The sequence below is a fragment of the Pan paniscus genome, chromosome 5 (genome assembly GCF_029289425.2).
Source record: "Pan paniscus chromosome 5, NHGRI_mPanPan1-v2.0_pri, whole genome shotgun sequence".
In the NCBI taxonomy this organism is placed as follows: Eukaryota; Metazoa; Chordata; class Mammalia; order Primates; family Hominidae; genus Pan; species Pan paniscus.
This window is the reverse complement of record NC_073254.2, coordinates 69,992,240-70,011,820: the sequence shown is the minus strand read 5'-3', so window position 1 is coordinate 70,011,820 and position 19,581 is coordinate 69,992,240. Positions and strand designations below refer to the sequence as shown.

General features: G+C 32.6%; 1 protein-coding gene across 2 annotated transcripts in view; it reads left to right on the top strand.

The window, feature by feature from the left end:
* The window catches only part of HMGCLL1 (3-hydroxy-3-methylglutaryl-CoA lyase like 1), a 145,321-nt gene that overhangs the window by 30,117 nt on the left and 95,623 nt on the right, over positions 1-19,581 (top strand). For both annotated transcript variants that reach the window (XM_034962260.3, XM_003828931.5), the window contains 2 exons: positions 7,441-7,521; positions 7,746-7,853. In XM_034962260.3, the coding sequence (XP_034818151.1) occupies positions 7,441-7,521; positions 7,746-7,853 (189 nt within the window). The remainder of the gene's footprint in view (positions 1-7,440; positions 7,522-7,745; positions 7,854-19,581) is intronic.

Genomic DNA, 19,581 nt, shown 5'->3' with positions numbered 1-19,581 from the left:
AAGAAATTTTCTATATAAAATATTTGAAGTCAAACATTTCCTTTTGATTTTCAAAGTAACACTTTTATTACTATCTTAACCTTCAATATAGCAATAATGATTGTAATTGTAATGAAACACCTATAGGTCATGTTGGCTATTTTTCATAGTTTATTTTGTTTCAATGTTAAATTGCCATGAATACAAGAATAAATAATTTTATTTATTAAAATAAATAATGTAAATAACAGCCACCATTTAAAGAAGCATTATCATGTTTACAGCATCTTGTGCTCTATCAATTCATAGAAGTTTTTCTGTTTTGAATTATTTTAATGCTTTATTAAATTCTTGCATTAAAAATTCCTATTCTTGATTTCTTTGATTTTTTTCTTCTTACATGTACTTTGTCTCATTTTTGTTTTTTCTATTATTTTATTACTATCCATGTTTTATAAACTTAATATTCTTCATTTTCTCTATTACTTAATATTCTCTAATCTACTTACTATTATCTATTTTAATCTCATATTTTCTATTTCCTCTTTCATAGTTTGTTTTATTCATAATATAGTTGTTTTATATTAAAACAATAATTAATTGATGAATATTAAACACCTGGCTGCATTTATTGCTCAAGCTACTTTTAAAAAAATGGAATTTATTTAAGTAGTAAGTGAACACATATGGCAAAGATGCTAAAAACCTCATTTTAAAAATTTGAATAAACAATTTTAGATGATCTTACCTTGTCCATCTTTCTACTACATTTCAATCTGTCATATGTGGCAAATGCCCCTTGTATAATTTTCTTTTGCTTTTTTGTAGCTACTCTTGATTGATTCAAGTGTTCATGATTTCCAGGAGAAACTTGTATTTATTTATGCTGTATGTCTACACTGATACTCTGTACTGATTTTCCATTGAGTTCCAAGAGTTAATATTAGGATACATATACAGAGAGGGCTTTTATCATTTCTAGAGCTTGTTTTTAATCTCTCCTAAAGCTTTTACTGAAGGCTGTTGAAAACAAAGTGTAGCACAATTCTCCACTTCTCTTCTGGCTGTTCAAAAACTGCTAAAAAGTAAGCAGATAACTTCCTTTACTTTTTGATGTAGTAAGTTAAGACATATTGTTTATTGAGTCTTAGATGACATAATAGTACATTACAAACTTATTTTTGCATGGTTACAAATAAATTTTTATTAAACTGCCAAAGATTGCCTGTGAATCAACGTTGGCACATAGGTATTCTGAAAGAACAGTTTCACTGTCAGCTTTGTTGAGTCAGCTTTCCATTCTAGAGAGATACCCAGGAAGAGAAATGTCTTTTGATTGCTCTGGATGATCAAGATTTCTATGGATATCTGCTATATAAATGACAATAGTTTGTATTTCTCATTATATTTGATTAAAACAGAAATTAATATCTAAAAAGCAATAAATAGCAGAATGTGGAGAGTTTAACATTACCACAAAATGCACCATGTGCATATTTCAAATGAGACAACAAAAATAGATTTTCTTGGAAAAGCTGATCTCTAATGCCCCCTTAAAAAGCCTAATTTAATTTTGAAAGAAAGTCACACAATTTCCTGATTCAGCCCTCTCATCTGTGTAATAGGAACATTTGATTGGAACATCATAGCAGTTCTTGGGAATACTGGCTATGAAACAGAATATTTCAATATTCATAAAGACCTTATTTACACAAAAAAATACTCCTCAAGAAATGAAGCGCATGAAACATAAGCAAATATGTCTGGAAATTTCTACTATAGATGATGTTATTTTCCTAGGGAAAAAAAAAGCAGTACTTGTAGGGTGACTAATAAGCAATCATATCTATTACCATTAGAAGGGTTGATTGTATATATAGAAGTCATCCATTATTACTGCTGAGAAATGTGTGTGCTACACACAAGCATACACACGATGGGATACACCCACACACACTCTAAATATTTCAGAGAAATCCCCATCAAAATATGCCTTCCATTTAATTTTATGTAAGATTGAAAAATGTGAGTGAAGCACATTACTTATGTTCTGTATAAAAGAATGATTCATTATTATTTTCTTCAACCATAACTCAATAGTTGGTGATGTATTTAATCTTAACCTAAAGAAAACTAGAATAAGAGCCAGGGAGCTTAGCTGGGTAAACTTAGGAAGTCATTTAATCTCTTTCAGGTCTGCCTACCTCACAGAGTAGCTTCACAGATGAAACGCAGATAGAAAAGTTCTTTGGAAAAGTAAAGTAACATATAAATTCAAGATAGTATTTCTTTTATTGTTACTCTATGAAAGTGAACCATTAGAAATCTGATGCCAAACGTGGGCATACGCTCAGCCATAAAACATAGCCTTTTGAAACATTCACTCTGGATAAAACATCTTTTGTTTTTTCGCTAGTATCATATACTACACTGCACATTAAACAGGATATACTGAGCTCTGTAATGTAGGACATTAAATGCTATAAAAATAAATTTTTAGACTATTGGCCTGTTTAAGAAGTATGTTTCTAACTTCTCCAGACTACATTAAAATGCAACACAATTCCTTGTAACTTACAAGTCATTCGTTAATTTTCATATATTCAGTATGTAAGAAAAGTGTCCCTCCCCATCCCTGCCTCACAGTTGCTTCCAGATCTCTATAGCACTAAAATGTAAGCTAGTTATGGGCAGGAGTTTTGGTTGAATGATTCACCTCCTATACCCAATAACTATAATAATGCTACTTACCATGTGTTAGCTAAAAGAAAGGTCAATTTTACTTGTCCAAATTTTATTCATTCATTTAGTCAAACATTGATCAAGTGCTTATTATGTATCCATTTTGATAACTCTGAGGGTTTTAATAAAAAAGGAGAAACAGGCAAGCAAAGAAGTACTCATAGATATGCTTTAAAATAGGCTTCTACAAAATGTTATGAAAATACAGAAATGAAATAACTTAATTCCATCTGCGGAAGTCAGAAGTCTCTTGAGTAGATGACAAATTGAATCTTGGATGATCAATAAAATCAATAAAATCAATAAAAATTTTGTTGAAAATAATTGGATATTAATGGAGTTAATAATAGTATTGAGGAACAATTTTTATAGAACCCTTGCTTATCTGCATGTTTTATTAGCAAGGCACTGATTGCCTTTCTTTGAGAATATCTTTTCAAGAATGTTTGTCTAGCAAACAGCCATAGAAAGAGAGATAGTATCTCTCTCTAAGGCAAAGGGCAGGTATGCCTACAGCCCATTATGAAATTCTGAGGTTCCCCAAGTGCAGCTCCTGCAGTGTGAGCCGTTGCATGTGCTGGTGTTACCTGGTCATCCTCTAGTTTCTCATTTTTAAATGGGTTGCCTTTCATACTTGTTGACTATGTGTGATTTAAGAGCCCTCTCTTACTGATCTTTAGTCTCTTCCTGAGCATTACTATCTCTGTATTGACTTTTTTTTCTAATGAGCTTAGATATGCACAAACAATGCCTAGTAGACAAATCCAACTAAATGTTATACAAGCACGTAGAATTCAATAATTCAAAAATAAGCTCATTATCTCCCCACCAGAACATATTTCTCCCCAGATATTCCCCAGTACATGCTGTTCCTTACCTTCTATCTTACACTTATATATAATTGGACTGTTTATTACTGGCTCTAAGTTGGCATATACCAGCCCCAGCCCAATGCATGACATATGGACTGTACTCAATAATTACTTGTTGATCATATTGGATAATTTCTTCTGTCACTTCTGTCACTGGCTTAATTCAGATAGTCTAGAAAGACTAAATAGTAACATTAGATTCAAGAGGAATCAAAAACAATGTCAAGTGAACACATATTCTGCTTTGATTGAAATGGCCATAATTGTTAATAATCGGTGATTTAATTTCTTCAGATTACTTGTTAATAATGCCAGCTACAATATATTGATGCAAAGAAAGGTCCTCAGTTCTTCAACTGTATTCAGGAGGCATATGGTTATTACCTTAAAAAACACTACGTACCTTTCTTTTTCTTCTTCTTTTTTTTTTTTTTTTTTTTGGCAAACATTGTCATTGAGTAAAAGAGAACTCTTCTGCCATGTATGTGCCAAGCTAATTGTTGTTGAAATGCAGTTTCAAGAAACAATCAGTGATAATGAGACCACATGGCTTAAGATTGCCTAGTTTTGTTTTTGTTTCATTCCTGCCAACTGAAGACTAGAGGTAATAAGAAAGAGGAGTGAGCTTTTCTTATTTACTTCACCTTCCCATGTCATATCTTTTATTTATTGTTCTGTTGAAATTATAGGCATCTTGTAAATCAGGCATGATTTCATGTTGTCATCCAAATGGAGTTTAAAGCTGAGGAACCCCAGGCCTTCCTCTCATCCCTCCACTCTCTCAGGTTAACTTCATGCATCACAACCTGCACAGAAAATGCAGAAAAGAAAATTCTTTGTTTCTAGGTTGCTTTTTTTGCTTATTGAATTGACTAATTTCATGGAAATTGTAGAGAGTGGGCTGTAAACATTGTAATGGGGACCATCTGGGTTCTTTTGCTGATAGCTCAGAATGCTGATAAAACCAATAACAGCTCTGGACCCTAAAAATGGCCTTTGAATATTTTTTGTTCCACAGACTTGAATTTGGTTCTGCATTCAAAACAGCCACCTTACCCATGTATGCTTTAATTTTTACAAGGACAGAGTGTGACAATATAAACTGGTTGGCTTGAATTCATCATTCCTGATAAAAGGCAAAAACAAGCAAACAAAAACTTTTGAAGTACAGGTTCTGTGGTTCTGGGCTGATTCTGTCAACTATCCACTTAAAGAACTTGAATATGGGTTACCCAAACTTAACTCAGCTCAGAGGTACCGAGAGATTATGTTGGTACAGTCTGGAAAGATGGAGTATGCTTCTGACTTTAACTGCAATATACAGTTTCAAAGGCTGTTTCGTTTTCCCCCGATTTTAAATAACAGCCTTCTAAATGGCATATTTAGAAGGCAAATATATCTTCTAAATTAGATCCATGGTACCTAGTCTGAAACCAGAGGTTTCAGAAACCAGACCATTTGCCATCTCAGATTTTAGCAAAAGGTAGAAAAAGGGGTTTGTTACATTTGGCTGGAGCTAGGCTGCTCCCAGTGGGTTATTGTGGTATAGGTTCCACTAGGAATAGGTCTGTCTTTCAGGGAGCGACACTTAGGTGGTAGCTGTGCTGTGTGACCTAGAGAAAAAATAAGCAGCAAATTGTCTTTTCTAGCCTCAGTTTTCTAGGCCCAATTCCCAAAACCAAATTCATATTCAAGTTCAAGGTAGAGAGGGTGGCATCCTGTATACCTCTTCATGGAAGTAGAAATAGTCTTTTAACTTAAAGAGTTATTTATTTATTTAGACAGGGTCTAATTGCGTCACCCAGGCTGGAATGCAGTGGCACAACCACTGCTCACTGCAGCCTTGATCCCCTGGACTCAAGCAATCTTCCCACCTCAGCCTTCCAAGTAGAGTAGCTGGGACGTTAGGATACACCACCCCCATCACGCCTGACTAATTTTTGATTTATTGTTTTTTTTAAGAGAGATGAGGTTTCACTATGTTGCCCTGGCTGGTCTCAAACTCCTGGGCTCAAGCAAATATGCCTTGGACTTCCAAAGTGCTGGGAAAAATATATATATATAAATATATATAAATATATAAAATATATAAAAATATATAAATATATAAATATATATAAAAATATATAAATATATATGTAAATATATATACACATAAAAATATCTATATTATTTATGATATAATATATAATACAAATTATATAATATATCATATATATGATATATAATATATAATATATTATATATAATATATACATTATATAATATATCATATATAATATATAAGATATATTATATATGATTTTATATTATATATGATATATTATATATCATATATAATATATATAATGTATAATATATCATAATATATCATATATATGATGTATTATGATATATTATACAATATATTATATTATATAATATATATCACGCCTGTATATATAATATATCATATATATTATATATTATATATGATGTATTATATATCATATATGTTATATTATATATGATATATAATATATAATATATGATTTATAATATATATTATATATGATATATAATATATATTACATATGATATATAATATATATAATATATATTATATTATTTATTATATATTATATATTATATTATTTATTATATATTATATATTATATTATTTATAATATATTATATATTATATTATTTATAATATATTATATATTATATTATTTATAATATATTATATATTATATTATTTATAATATATTATATATTATATTATTTATAATATATATTATATATAATATAATATATATTATATATTATAAATATATATTTATAATATATAATATATTATATATAATATGTATTATATATTATTTATAATACATATTATATATTATATATAATACATATTATATATTATTTATAATTATATATTATATATAATTTATATACATTTATAAGTATAGCAATATAATAACAATCTAATAACAATGTAAATCTAAGTATATAAATATATATAAATATATAAAAATATATATATTTATATATATAATATATAAAAATATATATTATATATATAATATAAAAATATATATATTTATATATAATATATAAAAATATATATTTATATATAATATATATAAATATATATATTTATATATAATATATATTACATATATATGTAATATATATATATATAAATATATGTATATATGTTTTTTGAGATGGAATTCCGCACTGTCGCCGAGGCTGGAGTGCAATGGCACGATCTCAGCTCACTGCAACCTCCGCCTCCTGGATTCAAGGGATTCTCCTACCTCAGCCTCCCAAGTAGCTGGGATTATAGGCACCCACCACTATGCCCAGTTAATTTCTTGTATTTTTAGTAGAGACAGGGTTACACTATGTTGGCCAGGCTGGTCTCAAACTCCTGACCTCATGATCCTCCCACCTCAGCCTCCCAATGTGTTGGGATTACAGGTGTGAGCCACTGTGCCTGGTCAAGATGTAATTTTTAAATGAACTTTAACAGTAGTTAGTTTATTGTCATATGCAGAATCACCCAACAGATTTGATCTTTAGGTCCTGAGTAAATCAATTATTCTTCAATTATATTTTATAAATTAATCTTTTGAATTTTAATCATAACTAGACTAAATATCACTTGGTTATAAGGAAAAAATACTTCATGTTGCAAGTAATATAAATAGTGCATTTTCATGATATCATTGTATTGATTTTTCAGTATTTTAATTCTCTGGGGTAAGAGTATAACAAAGTGCAATTGTTTAACTTTTCAAATAAGCAAATGTAACAATCTAAAAGTTACGTTATCTTGTTCTTACATTTTGCATTTCAGGAAACATCCCAGTTATCTGGACTCCCTGAGTTTGTTAAAATAGTAGAAGTTGGGCCTAGGGATGGATTGCAGAATGAAAAGGTAGTTTTACATCATTTACTTCAAATGCTGTCTAAAAATTAATAAATTTAAGATTGTAAAGATTTACATGGATTTCATATATTATCTGATTATATTTTTTTCTCAATTGCTACTTGAATTTATAAATTACAAATAATACTCACTTTGACTTAGGAAGTAATTTTCTGTTTGTGCTTAAATAGAACCTATACAATTTACTTATAAAATATTTTTTGTTTTCATAGGTTATAGTTCCTACAGATATAAAAATTGAATTTGTCAATCGACTTTCCCAAACTGGCTTGTCTGTAATAGAAGTGACTAGCTTTGTGTCTTCCAGATGGGTACCACAGGTATGTAAACCCACAATTTCTTAATTAGATCCTAATTCAACTTCACCAAAAATTATTTGGTAAATACTGTGATATTAACTGATATAATTACTAATTTTCCATATTCTTTCAAAATATTAACCTGTGGACTGTGATATGATTAAATAAAAACCCTTTGATGAAGTCCTACAAGTTACTTAGAACTTTATACTAAGCCTGTGTGAGTATGGTTCAATATAATGAATAGGGGACAAGGCCGTTGAATAGCATTTTAGGGGGTCTGCCCTTTGTTTATCATTTTATGGCTGACTTTCTAAATAATCTGAACATCTCCAAATGCATTAGTCATTTTGTCTGTTAGAGGCAAATGATAATAAGTAGCCTGATAGCTTCCTTCTAGAATCGCATATTGAAGAGTGAGAAATGGAGACACATACTCCTTTTACTTTGCTTTTTTTGACACTTATATTTGCTACAGGGATACGTCATCAAATATATCATTGAAGAAAAAGCAGAGAGTCATCTAGAATTTTGCCTTGAAAGATGATGAGAGAGCTTTCTCTAGGGTTTTCAGGCATGTGGCAGCAGTCATTACTTCTGAGACTTGACTCTGATCTTTGAAACATTACTAGTAATTAGCAACCAGTAAAACACTCTTCCTAATCCAGTGTCTGTTCTCAGTCCTTGGATCCCTTAATTTCTCCACAGCACTTAGTTTCACTGACTACTCCTGATATCATTTCCTTGGTTTCCATTATTCTCTATTCTAATGAATCAGTTATTTCTCCAATTGCTCTTTCTCTGTCATCTCTGACATCTTTCATGACCTCTTAGTTTAAGGTTCCCCTAAGATTCTGTTTTCAGTGCTTTTCTCTGCCTATCCTCTCTTCTTTGGCTGTCTTTCCAATACCAACAGTCATTTCTATGAGAATGACAAATTTGCATTTCTAGTGCTGCCTTCCCTGATAAACTTCAGGTGGATGTACCATCTCCACCTCAATCTCACTGGGTTAAAATCAAACTCGTTGTCCACCCTGCTTTATGCCAGGAGTGCAAATCTTTCCTTTAAAATCTGGATTTTAAGAGCTGACTTTGTATCCAGTTACTGTCGTAGTCAGTTAGGGATACTATAACAGAATAGCATAGACTGGGTGACTTAAACAGCAGGAGAACTATTTCTCACAGTTATGGAGGCTGGGAAGTCCAACATTTAGGTGCTGGCAGATCCAGTGTCTGGTGAACACCCACTTCCTTATTTGCAGATGGCCACCTTCTCATTCTATCCTCATATGGTGGAGAGCAGAGACAGGGAGCACACTCATGTCTCTCCTTATCATGTTACTAATGCCATTCATGAGAGCCCCACCCCCATCACCTAGTTATCTCCCAAAGATCCTTCTTTTTAATATTATCACATTACAGGATAGGATTTCAACATATTAATTTTGAGGAGGTGCAAACATTCAGTCCATAACAGTTACTGATGTATGAAATGTCTTCTTCTTCAGTATGGCCTACACCTGTGTCTTCTTTTCAGTCCCATTGATACATTAGTGATCCAGGTCCTCATTAAATAATCATTACAGTAGTCCCTTAAATGGTATTTATAAGCACTGTTTCTCCATTCGTCATACTTTCCTTGTAAAATAATCTTCCAGAATTATCAGCTTTCACAAAGTCATATTTTCCTTCCTTCCCTTCCCTCCTTTGCTTCCTTCCCTCCCTCCCTCCCTCCCTCCCTCCCTTCCTTCCTTCCTTCTCCTCCTCCTCATCCTCCTTTTCTTTCTTTCTTTCTTTCTTTCTTTCTTTCTTTCTTTCTTTCTTTCTTTCTTTCTTTCTTTCTTTCTTTCTTCCTCTTTCTTTCACTTTAGGGGTACAAGTGCAGGTTTGTTACTTAGGTAAACATATGTCACGGGATTTTGTTGTACAGATTATTTAATCACTTAGGTCTTAAGCCTAGTATCCTTTAGTTATTTTTCCTTATTCTCTCCTCCTCCCACCCTCAACTCTTCCATTCGCTCCAGTGTGTGTTGTTCCTCTCTATGTGTCCGTGTGTCCTCATCATTTAGCTCCCACTTATGTATGAGAACATGCAGTATTTGGTTTTCTATTCCTATGTTAGTTAATGTGCTAGATAATATGTTCGATAATGGCCTCCAGCTTCATCCGTATCCTTGCAAAGGACATGACCTCATTCTTTTTATGGCTGTATAGTATTCCATGGTATACAGGAGTACATTGTCTTTATCCAGACTATCATTTATGGGCATTTAGGTTGATTACACGTCTTTACTGTTGTGAATAGTGCTGCAATGAACATTCACATGCATGTGTCTTTATGATAGAATTATTTATATTCCTTTGGTTATATACCCAGTAATGGGATTGATGGGTCAAATGGCATTTCTGTCTTTAGGTCAAAAAAGTCACATTCTAAGTTCTTTAATGGTTCCCTTCCTCCCATTGACAAAGCCTGGAAACTTTGGTTTGGTATTCAAGACTGTCTATACCTGGCCACTTTTTTTCCTTCTTAGCGTTAACTGTATTACTTTGTGGAAGCTACTGCTAAATTAACTGTTTCTTGTCCTCTATTTACATGTCCTGCCTCTTTGTCCATATAGCACTTTACCTATACTTGCTTATGTGTATCTGTATTTCTGCGTTTCTCTGCAGTTAGAACTCAATTAGATAGAAAGGCTTAAAACATTAAAGGCTTTTTAATTGTATTACATTTGAAGTAACAGAAGCCAAAATAGGATTAAGAGTAGTAGTAATATGTCACCTTTCACAGAGGGTGACTTTTATTTATCCTCAAAAGAAACTAATTTTCTCTATCCCATTGTCACTGCTGTTTATAGTGTGTGTGTGTGTGTGTGTGTGTGTGTGTATGTGTATATATTTTGTTTTGATTAGCCACTACCTATACCATAAGTATTTTAAAAGTAGTGATCATGTATCTTTTATCTTCTACTTATCACTGTACACCCATTTCTTAGTACATAGTAAGTAGGTGCTCAATGTAAAATAAAAAAATAAATAAATCAGTCTGAGAGAACAATACCATATTACTTTCAATTCTCTGGCATCGGCAATTGACTCTCACTTTGTTCATGTATTTGGTCCTGTATAATGAAGGTCACAAAACTATTTTTTAGGAAAACACTACTAGTTTGATTAGGTTAGATATATTTCCTTGAAATTGTCAATTTGTAACATGCTAGCTATTATTTCACTAGCCACCATTAATTTTAAGAGAGTTCTAGACATTTTTATTATCTTTATATCTTCATAAATTTACTTCTGTCTTTAATACAGTCTTTGCTAATTTCACATATTTGATTATTGCTGGAGAGAAACTGAATAGGCTGGTATAACTTTAGAATTAGTGTTAGGAAAGATAATAGATTTCGCTAATATTATTTGATGAATGTTGACCAACTAAAGTTATATTTCAGGTACAAACTGTTGCTAGCCCTCTTCGAAATTCTTTTTTGTTTCCCCAGTGGTTTTATAAAGCTGCCTACAAAATAGTCTTTCCTATAGTAATGTTCATGGCCACCTTCTAGTATTATGCAAGAGTGGAAATTGATGATAGATTTTTAAAAACTGATTTAGGACATACTCAGTGACATTTAGAAGGATAAGGCAGAAATACTTTTTAGAAGGCTACACTTCTTGCATAGCTAGTTAAGAGAAAAGATGGACAAAAGGAAAAAAAAAAGGCAGTCCCTTTGTGAGAAGTAATTGGAAAATGCCTCCTGACCTTACATTAAGTAGATACATGGGATAGGACTATAAAATGATATGATTTATTCTAGGTTTGTTCCCAAGTTGAATTTAGGGCTTAAACTATTCAAATTTAATGAACTCTTCCAAGGCTCAAAGTATTATCGAATAAGTGCCTGAATTCCCCCACATAGCTTTTGAGGACAGCTGTGGTGAGAGGAAGTGCTTCCGAAATTGTGTCCCTGTTCACATTCTGCCTTGAACTTGAGTAAGTGACTTAACCTCTCTGAACCTTGGAAATCCCAGCAGTGATGCCTGCAGTATCAGAGTGTTGGAGATTATAAGGCACGTGAATGGTCCCTGAGTGTGAATGCCCACAGTCCAAAGCACCTGACTCCTGACCAGTGCTCAGTACTGTTATTTAAGGGAATGCCTGATTAGTAGACATACTGATGGATGGATCTTGGGCTCTACACAAGTTCACTGCCTTTTCTGATAACTAGCCTTTATTCTGAAGATTAAAGTATGTGTATAGTTACAATATTGAGTTGAGCTCAAGTTGAATAATTGAAGATATTTTGCCTTTCAAATACTAAGGGCTATGTTATATATTTTACTTTAATATTCATCTAGTTATATACATTCCAATTTTTTAAGTGGTTTAAATAAATCACATACTTGTAAAAGATCAGTGTGCCTGAATCCAAGACAGGAAATTTATCTTCCAAAGTTGTATCAGTCACTTACTATATAACACATTAAATGTTTGTCAAAGGCAAATATTGAGGATATTCTACTTTTCCAATTTGATTTTAGATTTCAGGGAGCTTGTCTGAGCAGACCATTTTAAAATTTCTCTTTTGAAATTTTATATTACTCTCTTATTTTGGAAAAAAAAATCTTATGAAGTCAGACTTGACTAACTTAACATCTGAGATTTTGACGATAATTTTAGTACAACAGCTTACATATATATTGGTTGAAATAATTTCTACTTTTAAGGACAATGTGTATGGATCTAAATTGGTATTCTATTAATTCTCTACATCTTATATTTTTTCCTCAAATGTAGGTCATGGGAATAGTCCTCTAGTTGATGTTTAGATTGCTGCTTGATCACTTATGTCTTTTTTTAGGATTTTAAAGCTTTTTTACAGTTTCCCTCCTACTGTTTTGTTTGGCAAAGACTTTCTAACTCAAACAGCTAAAAGAAAAGTTCCACAGTAGCAGGGTGCCATATAAAACAGGATCCCACACCTATAACCTGAATGGCTGGAGATGATAAAATACCTGTCATTAAAAAATACATGTTCTTTACAACTTATCTGGGAAAAGCTTTCCTTAGAGTGACATGAAATATAAGAACATTTGAAATGAGTCCAGATAGCCCCTCGCTCATATGGAATGAACAATAGCAGCAGAAAGAAAACATGTTTATAAAAATAGATAAAAGTTTATTGCAACATTGGAATGTGGCCGTTAGTAGTAAGCTATTTAAACTGTAAATACAATAATCTTTTAAAAAGTGAACTAGAGTTTTACATTCATCTTTAGTTTAGCCATTTGATTGTAAATATTTTATTCACAAGTGATTAAAATGAATATCACTTATTTAAAAATAAAAATACATTAAATATACATAACATTGTACATTTATGTATGCCATAGGCAAAGGCTTAGTTTAAAAATATTTGCTCCCTCATTAGCTATTTTTTAACTGTTGGAATAGATGGGTCACAAGTCCCAACACCAGGGAATAAAAATAGATTTTTTTAAATAAAAGTAGAAAGAAATGTATGTAAAAGACAAATAATTATTTTCAAGTCACTCTAAAACTTAAAAATATGGACCAAACACAATGTTAGCAAGAAGGAACGAGTAAATTACCCCTACTCTCCTTTTGGTGTGTGATACAAGTAGCTCTTTATTGGCACTGAAGACACATTTACTGGATTGAAGTTTAAAATTCAGATTTACGTTGATGAGATGCAGGAGGCTATACCTTCTGCTACCGAGTCCAGTCCTGATGTCTCCTCCTAGCTCTTTTCTTTTTGAGGAAGGTAGGTATGGAAAAGAGTCAAAGAAGGAGGTAATTTTGACGAGGTGTATGTGAGGGTGCACGAAGGGGCTGAAAGAGAGAGTGAGAAAGAAAGGAGGCAGAGAGCCCCCAAATTGCTTGCTTATAAGGTACAGTTCATTCAGAAAAACTTTACATTTGGGAAATTTTCCAGAGTAAGACTCATCCATTATTATCCAGATGAGTTGGCCTCTGTCACCTTCCCAAAGAGGTTCCTGGTGAAATTTACCAAGATCACAATTCTTATTCCCTGGTGCTATAGAAGTCCTTTACCCAGACAGGTAGAGGAGAGGAGAATGTTGGCTGAAAGAGGGAGGGAGACTTAAACCAAATTATCTCCAAATGAGCCTGACTTAAAATACTCAATTCTGTGCATAGAACACTATTTTCTTCTGCACACTAAGATGCCGGCATGGAGATCAAAACCATATTATGACCCAACTCTCACTTAATTGATGATCTACTCAGCAACTGTGGGTCTTCCACATATTTTTATGACAGAAGTAGATCTATTTAATTAATCAGTTATCCTAGGGAATCAGCTGATTAAAATCACTGAGAATATTTATTGGTGAAGTCTTCATATTCTTGTCTTTTCTCCTGAATTCGTAGAGCAGGTATGCACACTCGTGTTGCTTCCTTATAAGAGTTGTCATGGTTCATTTGCTGTTTCTAAATATATGAGGCTCGTTTTGTTTTTCAACTTATATAAACACGTTGAATTTCTTATATAACAAATAATTGCTGTTTGTCCAATATTTGGTCTCAGAGAAGGAATGAAGACACTTAGTTCTTTAGTAAATGATCTCAAATGGTCATTGAAATTTAAATGTAGGTAAAATTGTGCTCTGAGAGCTAGATCCACATAGATAAAATATGTTAGCTCTTCAAGAAAATTGAGAACAAGCATACACTATTTGCCACCTCATTTTTTTCCCAGTACTTAAATGGCATGAACCATAGACTCCACATTGCTTCAATCGGTCTAACATGTTTTCACTGACTGCAGCTTGTGGGAAATATTTTATGTGTTTGTGCAAATGTATATATTCAAATATATGTAATTGCTACATATCCTTGAGTGTTAGTAAATTTGTGTTGGTTCTTCGATTACCCGCACACCAAATAATCTTTAAATTTAATGGCTTAAAACAATAACAACATTTGTTTTTGCTTATGGTATTTGTGTATCAAGAATTCAGTAATGGCTCAATTCAGCATCTCTAGCTAGAAGTTTCTTAGGTACTAACAATGAGATAGACAGTGGTCAGAGTTGCAACAGCAGGGGCAGGGGGCTTGGGCAGCTGCAGGCTTGCTGTCCACCTCTCTCTTCCTGTGTTCTCAAAGACTCTCCACGTGGTCTCCTGCAGGGGCTAGTTTGGACTTTATCACAGCATAGCAGCTTTAATCTAACATAAATGGCTCAGAGTTCCAAAGATGAGTGTCTTAAGGGGTAGGCAAATGTGGTATGGCTTTTATAACCAAGCCTTGTAAATTTTATAGCATTACTTTTTCATAAGCTATTAGTTGAGGCAGTTACAAAGCCCACCGAGTTTCAAAAGGAGGGGACAGTTACCACCTTAATATTGGGTCACAGCATTCTGGAAGAGCAAGTGGGAGGGGAAATACCACTGAGGCCTTTTTATAATCTGCCACTTTTATGTTTTTAAAACTGGCCTAATAACTAACCTAATTATATGCTTTTTCTTACTAATAGTTAAATAATAAGTACAGTTGATAGATAAACAAAAAATTCCCAAATTAAAAAGAATACCTATTTTAGTACTGTCATGGCTACCAATACTTACCTCACTCCTATCCACTCCCTTTATAAAATTAATTTCTTTTGCTTTAAATGAGATTAAGAGGTGTTGAAAACAGTGAACACACACAGCCACACAAATCACTGTCTTTACTGTAGAATGAAATTATGTCCCTGTATTTCTGAAGCTGTTTTTTATGTCCAGACCTGTTCATCAAAGTCCTAACTCTGTACTGACATCTTTTCAGAGTCTGTTGTAACTTCTATGACACGTCTGGAATACACACATCATTGAGTTCTATATGTTAAATTATTAATGAATACCTATTTGCTTTTGAAATAATACACACTAGGAGGATCTCTTTTCAGAGCAAAATATCAATGTACTCTAGAAATGAAAAGTAGCAATTAGATTTTTGTTGCTCTTTTGTTAGCACAAACACCCAGAATTATTTTAAGTTGCTGTGTTAAATGTTTCTCTAAATTTGCAAACTTATCTCTTATTGAATGAAAATAATATAATAATAGTACATATTTTAGATACTAAAATAATATAATAGTACATATTTTGGATACTAAAATAAACAATAATAGTACACATTTTGGATACTAAAATAATATAATAATAAATATTCTGAATACTATCCTAGACATTCTATAATATGGCAGTATATTTGATTTATATCCTATACAAGTGTTACTTATGTAATAGTGGTATTATTTACTATATCTTTACAAATAGTGATGATATAAATTCCTGAATTCCTCTGGTTAAGAGTGGGGGCTACTAATCAATTCCTGTGTTTTTAAGTAGGGATTAAGTCGAAATGCAATACTCTAAAGCTGTTCCACTGTACAATTAAATCATTGCTACTGTTACCACATAGGAGAAACAATTGCCCAAAGCCTATTTATAAATATTTAAAACACTCTTTGTCTCGCTCAAAAAAAGAATATGGAAATGTTAACACTGTTTTTGTTGGGATGGTGGAAACTATTATTATTATTATTATTATTTTTGAGACAGAGTCTTGCTCTGTTGCCCAGGCTAGAGTGCAGTGGTGTGATCGCAGCTCACTGCAACCTCTACCTCCTGGGTTCAAGGGATTCTCCTGCTTCAGCCTCTCAAGTAGCTGGGATTACAGGTGACCGCCACCGCACCCAGCTAATTTTTGTATTTTTAGTACAGACGAAGTTTCACCATCTTGGCCAGGCTGGTCTCGAACTCTTGACCTTGTGATCCACCTGCCTCGGGCTCCCAAAATGTTGGGATTACAGGCGTGAGCCACTGCACCCAGCCACTATTATTTTTTCTCTTTGGACTTTTTTTAAGGTTAATATGCAATAAAATGGGGGAAAATATTTGTTGCTAACATCGTTTGGTATTACTCAGCATTCAACAACAACTTCTACTGTACCTGGGATGTAGTTCCACTACTGTATCCTAAGAAAAAGCAAAACTTATAATGAAAGCAATAATGTCAGCAATTTTATTGTTTAATATGCTCATATTTTCAAGCAGAACATACAATTCAAGCTTTTTTGGCCTTTTTACCCCCACTAGTCTAAAAAGTATTATACTCGAAGATTATTATGCTCAGCATGTACTACTTTTCAGTAGGATGATAATTAATTTGCTCAATTACACTTTGACTAACAAGTTGGGTTTTCTTTGTTCTTAGATGTATAAAAATAACCAAAACATGTTATTAAAATAAAATATTCTACTTCAGAGGTCCCCAGCCTTTTTGGCACAAAGGACTGGTTTTGTGGAAGACAATTTTTCCACAAATGGGGAGGTGGGGGTAGTTTCCAGATGATTCAAGTGCATTACATTTACTGTGTCTTTTTCCTATTATTAATACATTATAATATATAATGAAATAATTATACAACTCACTATAATGTAGAATCAGTAGGAGCCCTAAGCTTGTTTTCCTGCAACTAGACAGTCCCATATGGGGGTGATAAAGACAGCGACAGTTCATCAGGCATTAGATTCTCATGAGGAGTGAACAACCTAGATCCCTTGCATGCACTCCTATGAAAATCTAATGCAGCTGCTGATCTGACCGGAGGTGGATCTCAGGAGGTAACGTGAGTGATGGGGAGTGGCTGTAAATACAGATGAAACTTCACTTGCTCTCCTGCTGCTCACCTTCTGCTGTGTGGCCCCATTCCTAACCAGCCACAGACCAGTACTGGTCTGTGGACTGGGGGTTGGGTACCATTGCTTTACCTTATCTTTTATTCAATTGTATTGAGTTCATCATGTTTGTCAATTTTGTAAATAAGTTTTTCCATGAGAAAGAGAAAAAAACCTTTCAAAGCCGTTTTGGTCACATTAAAATTCCACTTTTGTATCTGACTAAAAGTACCTTAAAATTTGGTCTTGTAGAACTATGTGCATGCATTGACATTTGAAAGGTCTGTATGTAATTGTTTAAAACCCAAATAGAGGTCCAGTATGGCTCAATAAGACTTGATTCTGACTCTTTAGTGGTCTTTTTTGCATTGCTGTGATTAGTCTGTTGATAAACATTGTTGATATTATTTTAGTGCAAACTCATTTCATTGATATGACTCCCAAGCCACTTAAGTGCAGTCCACTTTGGGAAATGCAGAGTATGCCCTAGGGACTAGACTAGAGGGAATGAAAGTATTTAGTAATACTTATTTCCAGTGTGCCATAGTTACGACTTGCTCACTTGGAGATTCACATCCATTACTCAAAACCTGGTTTAAACATTAAAGCATTAAGATATTAAGCGTGGTCTGGATAGCCCAGTTTTGAGTATGTTCTAGCAGTACTTATTTTCAAGAATACATTATCCTTGTATCCTTGAGCACTTAAAATGAAATATATCGTAGCAGTTATTTTTAAACAATTAGGATAATGCGTTTTAAAGACATACGTTTTGGCTGATGTTCATAAAGAGTTATGTTATTTGAATATTTTTTAAAAATAAAAATAAAGTGATTTTTCTAATTTTTAGCTACACACGGATTGATCTAATATTATCTGATTAAATTGCTGGAAAGTTCTCTAGAAGTACTATGTAGTAAACATAGAGACTTAGAAAGATAAACATGAATGCTGAAAGTAATATTGTATCCCAAATATCACATTAGACAATGGATTTTACATGTCAAAACCTACACATTAGTGAAATGTATATATGCTAATGTTTCACTTGTTTTACGTTTGATAAAAGAAAAAGAATATACGTTTTTTATTTAGAGTATGCCTGTAAATCAAAAACATATTTCATAAAATATTTGATTTTATTTTGCTTTTAAAAATTTTATCCAAGCTTATTTATCTTGAACATTTGGCCTATCAATTCATCACTGATTAGAATTATAATTTTTAAATAGTAGAATATTTTGTAACATCTATGGATATTAGGTATTTTCATTGTTAATATATAAGATATATTTTGAAGAATGCTATTTATTTTATAAATGTCTTGGACAAATTTAAATTTGTCATTGCAAAAACTTATAGGTTATAATTAAGAACTTTGAAATATCAACTTGTTGAAGCAAATTCATGCTAATAACCTTATAGCACTAATACTACTTACTTCAGACCTTCTTATACTGCTATAATGTGCAATCTATTTATAAATTTAACACTATTATTAGTCAAGATGGATGCATCTTATATTGAATTCTGCTTATAATACGTAGTAAGAAACATATTTCTAGTAGCCCAAATATAGTCATCCGCGCCCCCCCCGCAACCCCCCACCAGATCCTCCAGGTTTCAGGTTTTCTGAGGTTTTTATCACTTTTTCTGTCTGTTTAACCCATGCTTTCTGGTAGAGCAATACAAAATCTGAGACCTGACTCTTACTCATGTATGATATGATTTGGCGAAGTAGTTTCATCTCTCTATGCCTTGGATTGTTTCCATTTATTCACTCACCCATTTATTGCTTTGATTGTGTCTCTATTCAAAACTGTATTGAGTTCTCTGTTGGACCCAAATGTTGAATAATAAGTAGTTGCTATCGATAACCATAATATATACCTAATAAGGTAAGTGTAAAGTTAAAATAGATAATTGGAAAAAAATAATAAAAAAATCAAACTCATACAAATGGCGTTTTAAAATCAAGTGAATATCTGTAAATGAGTTATAAAATAGAACTTAGTAACCAGGGTATGTTAAGCAGTTT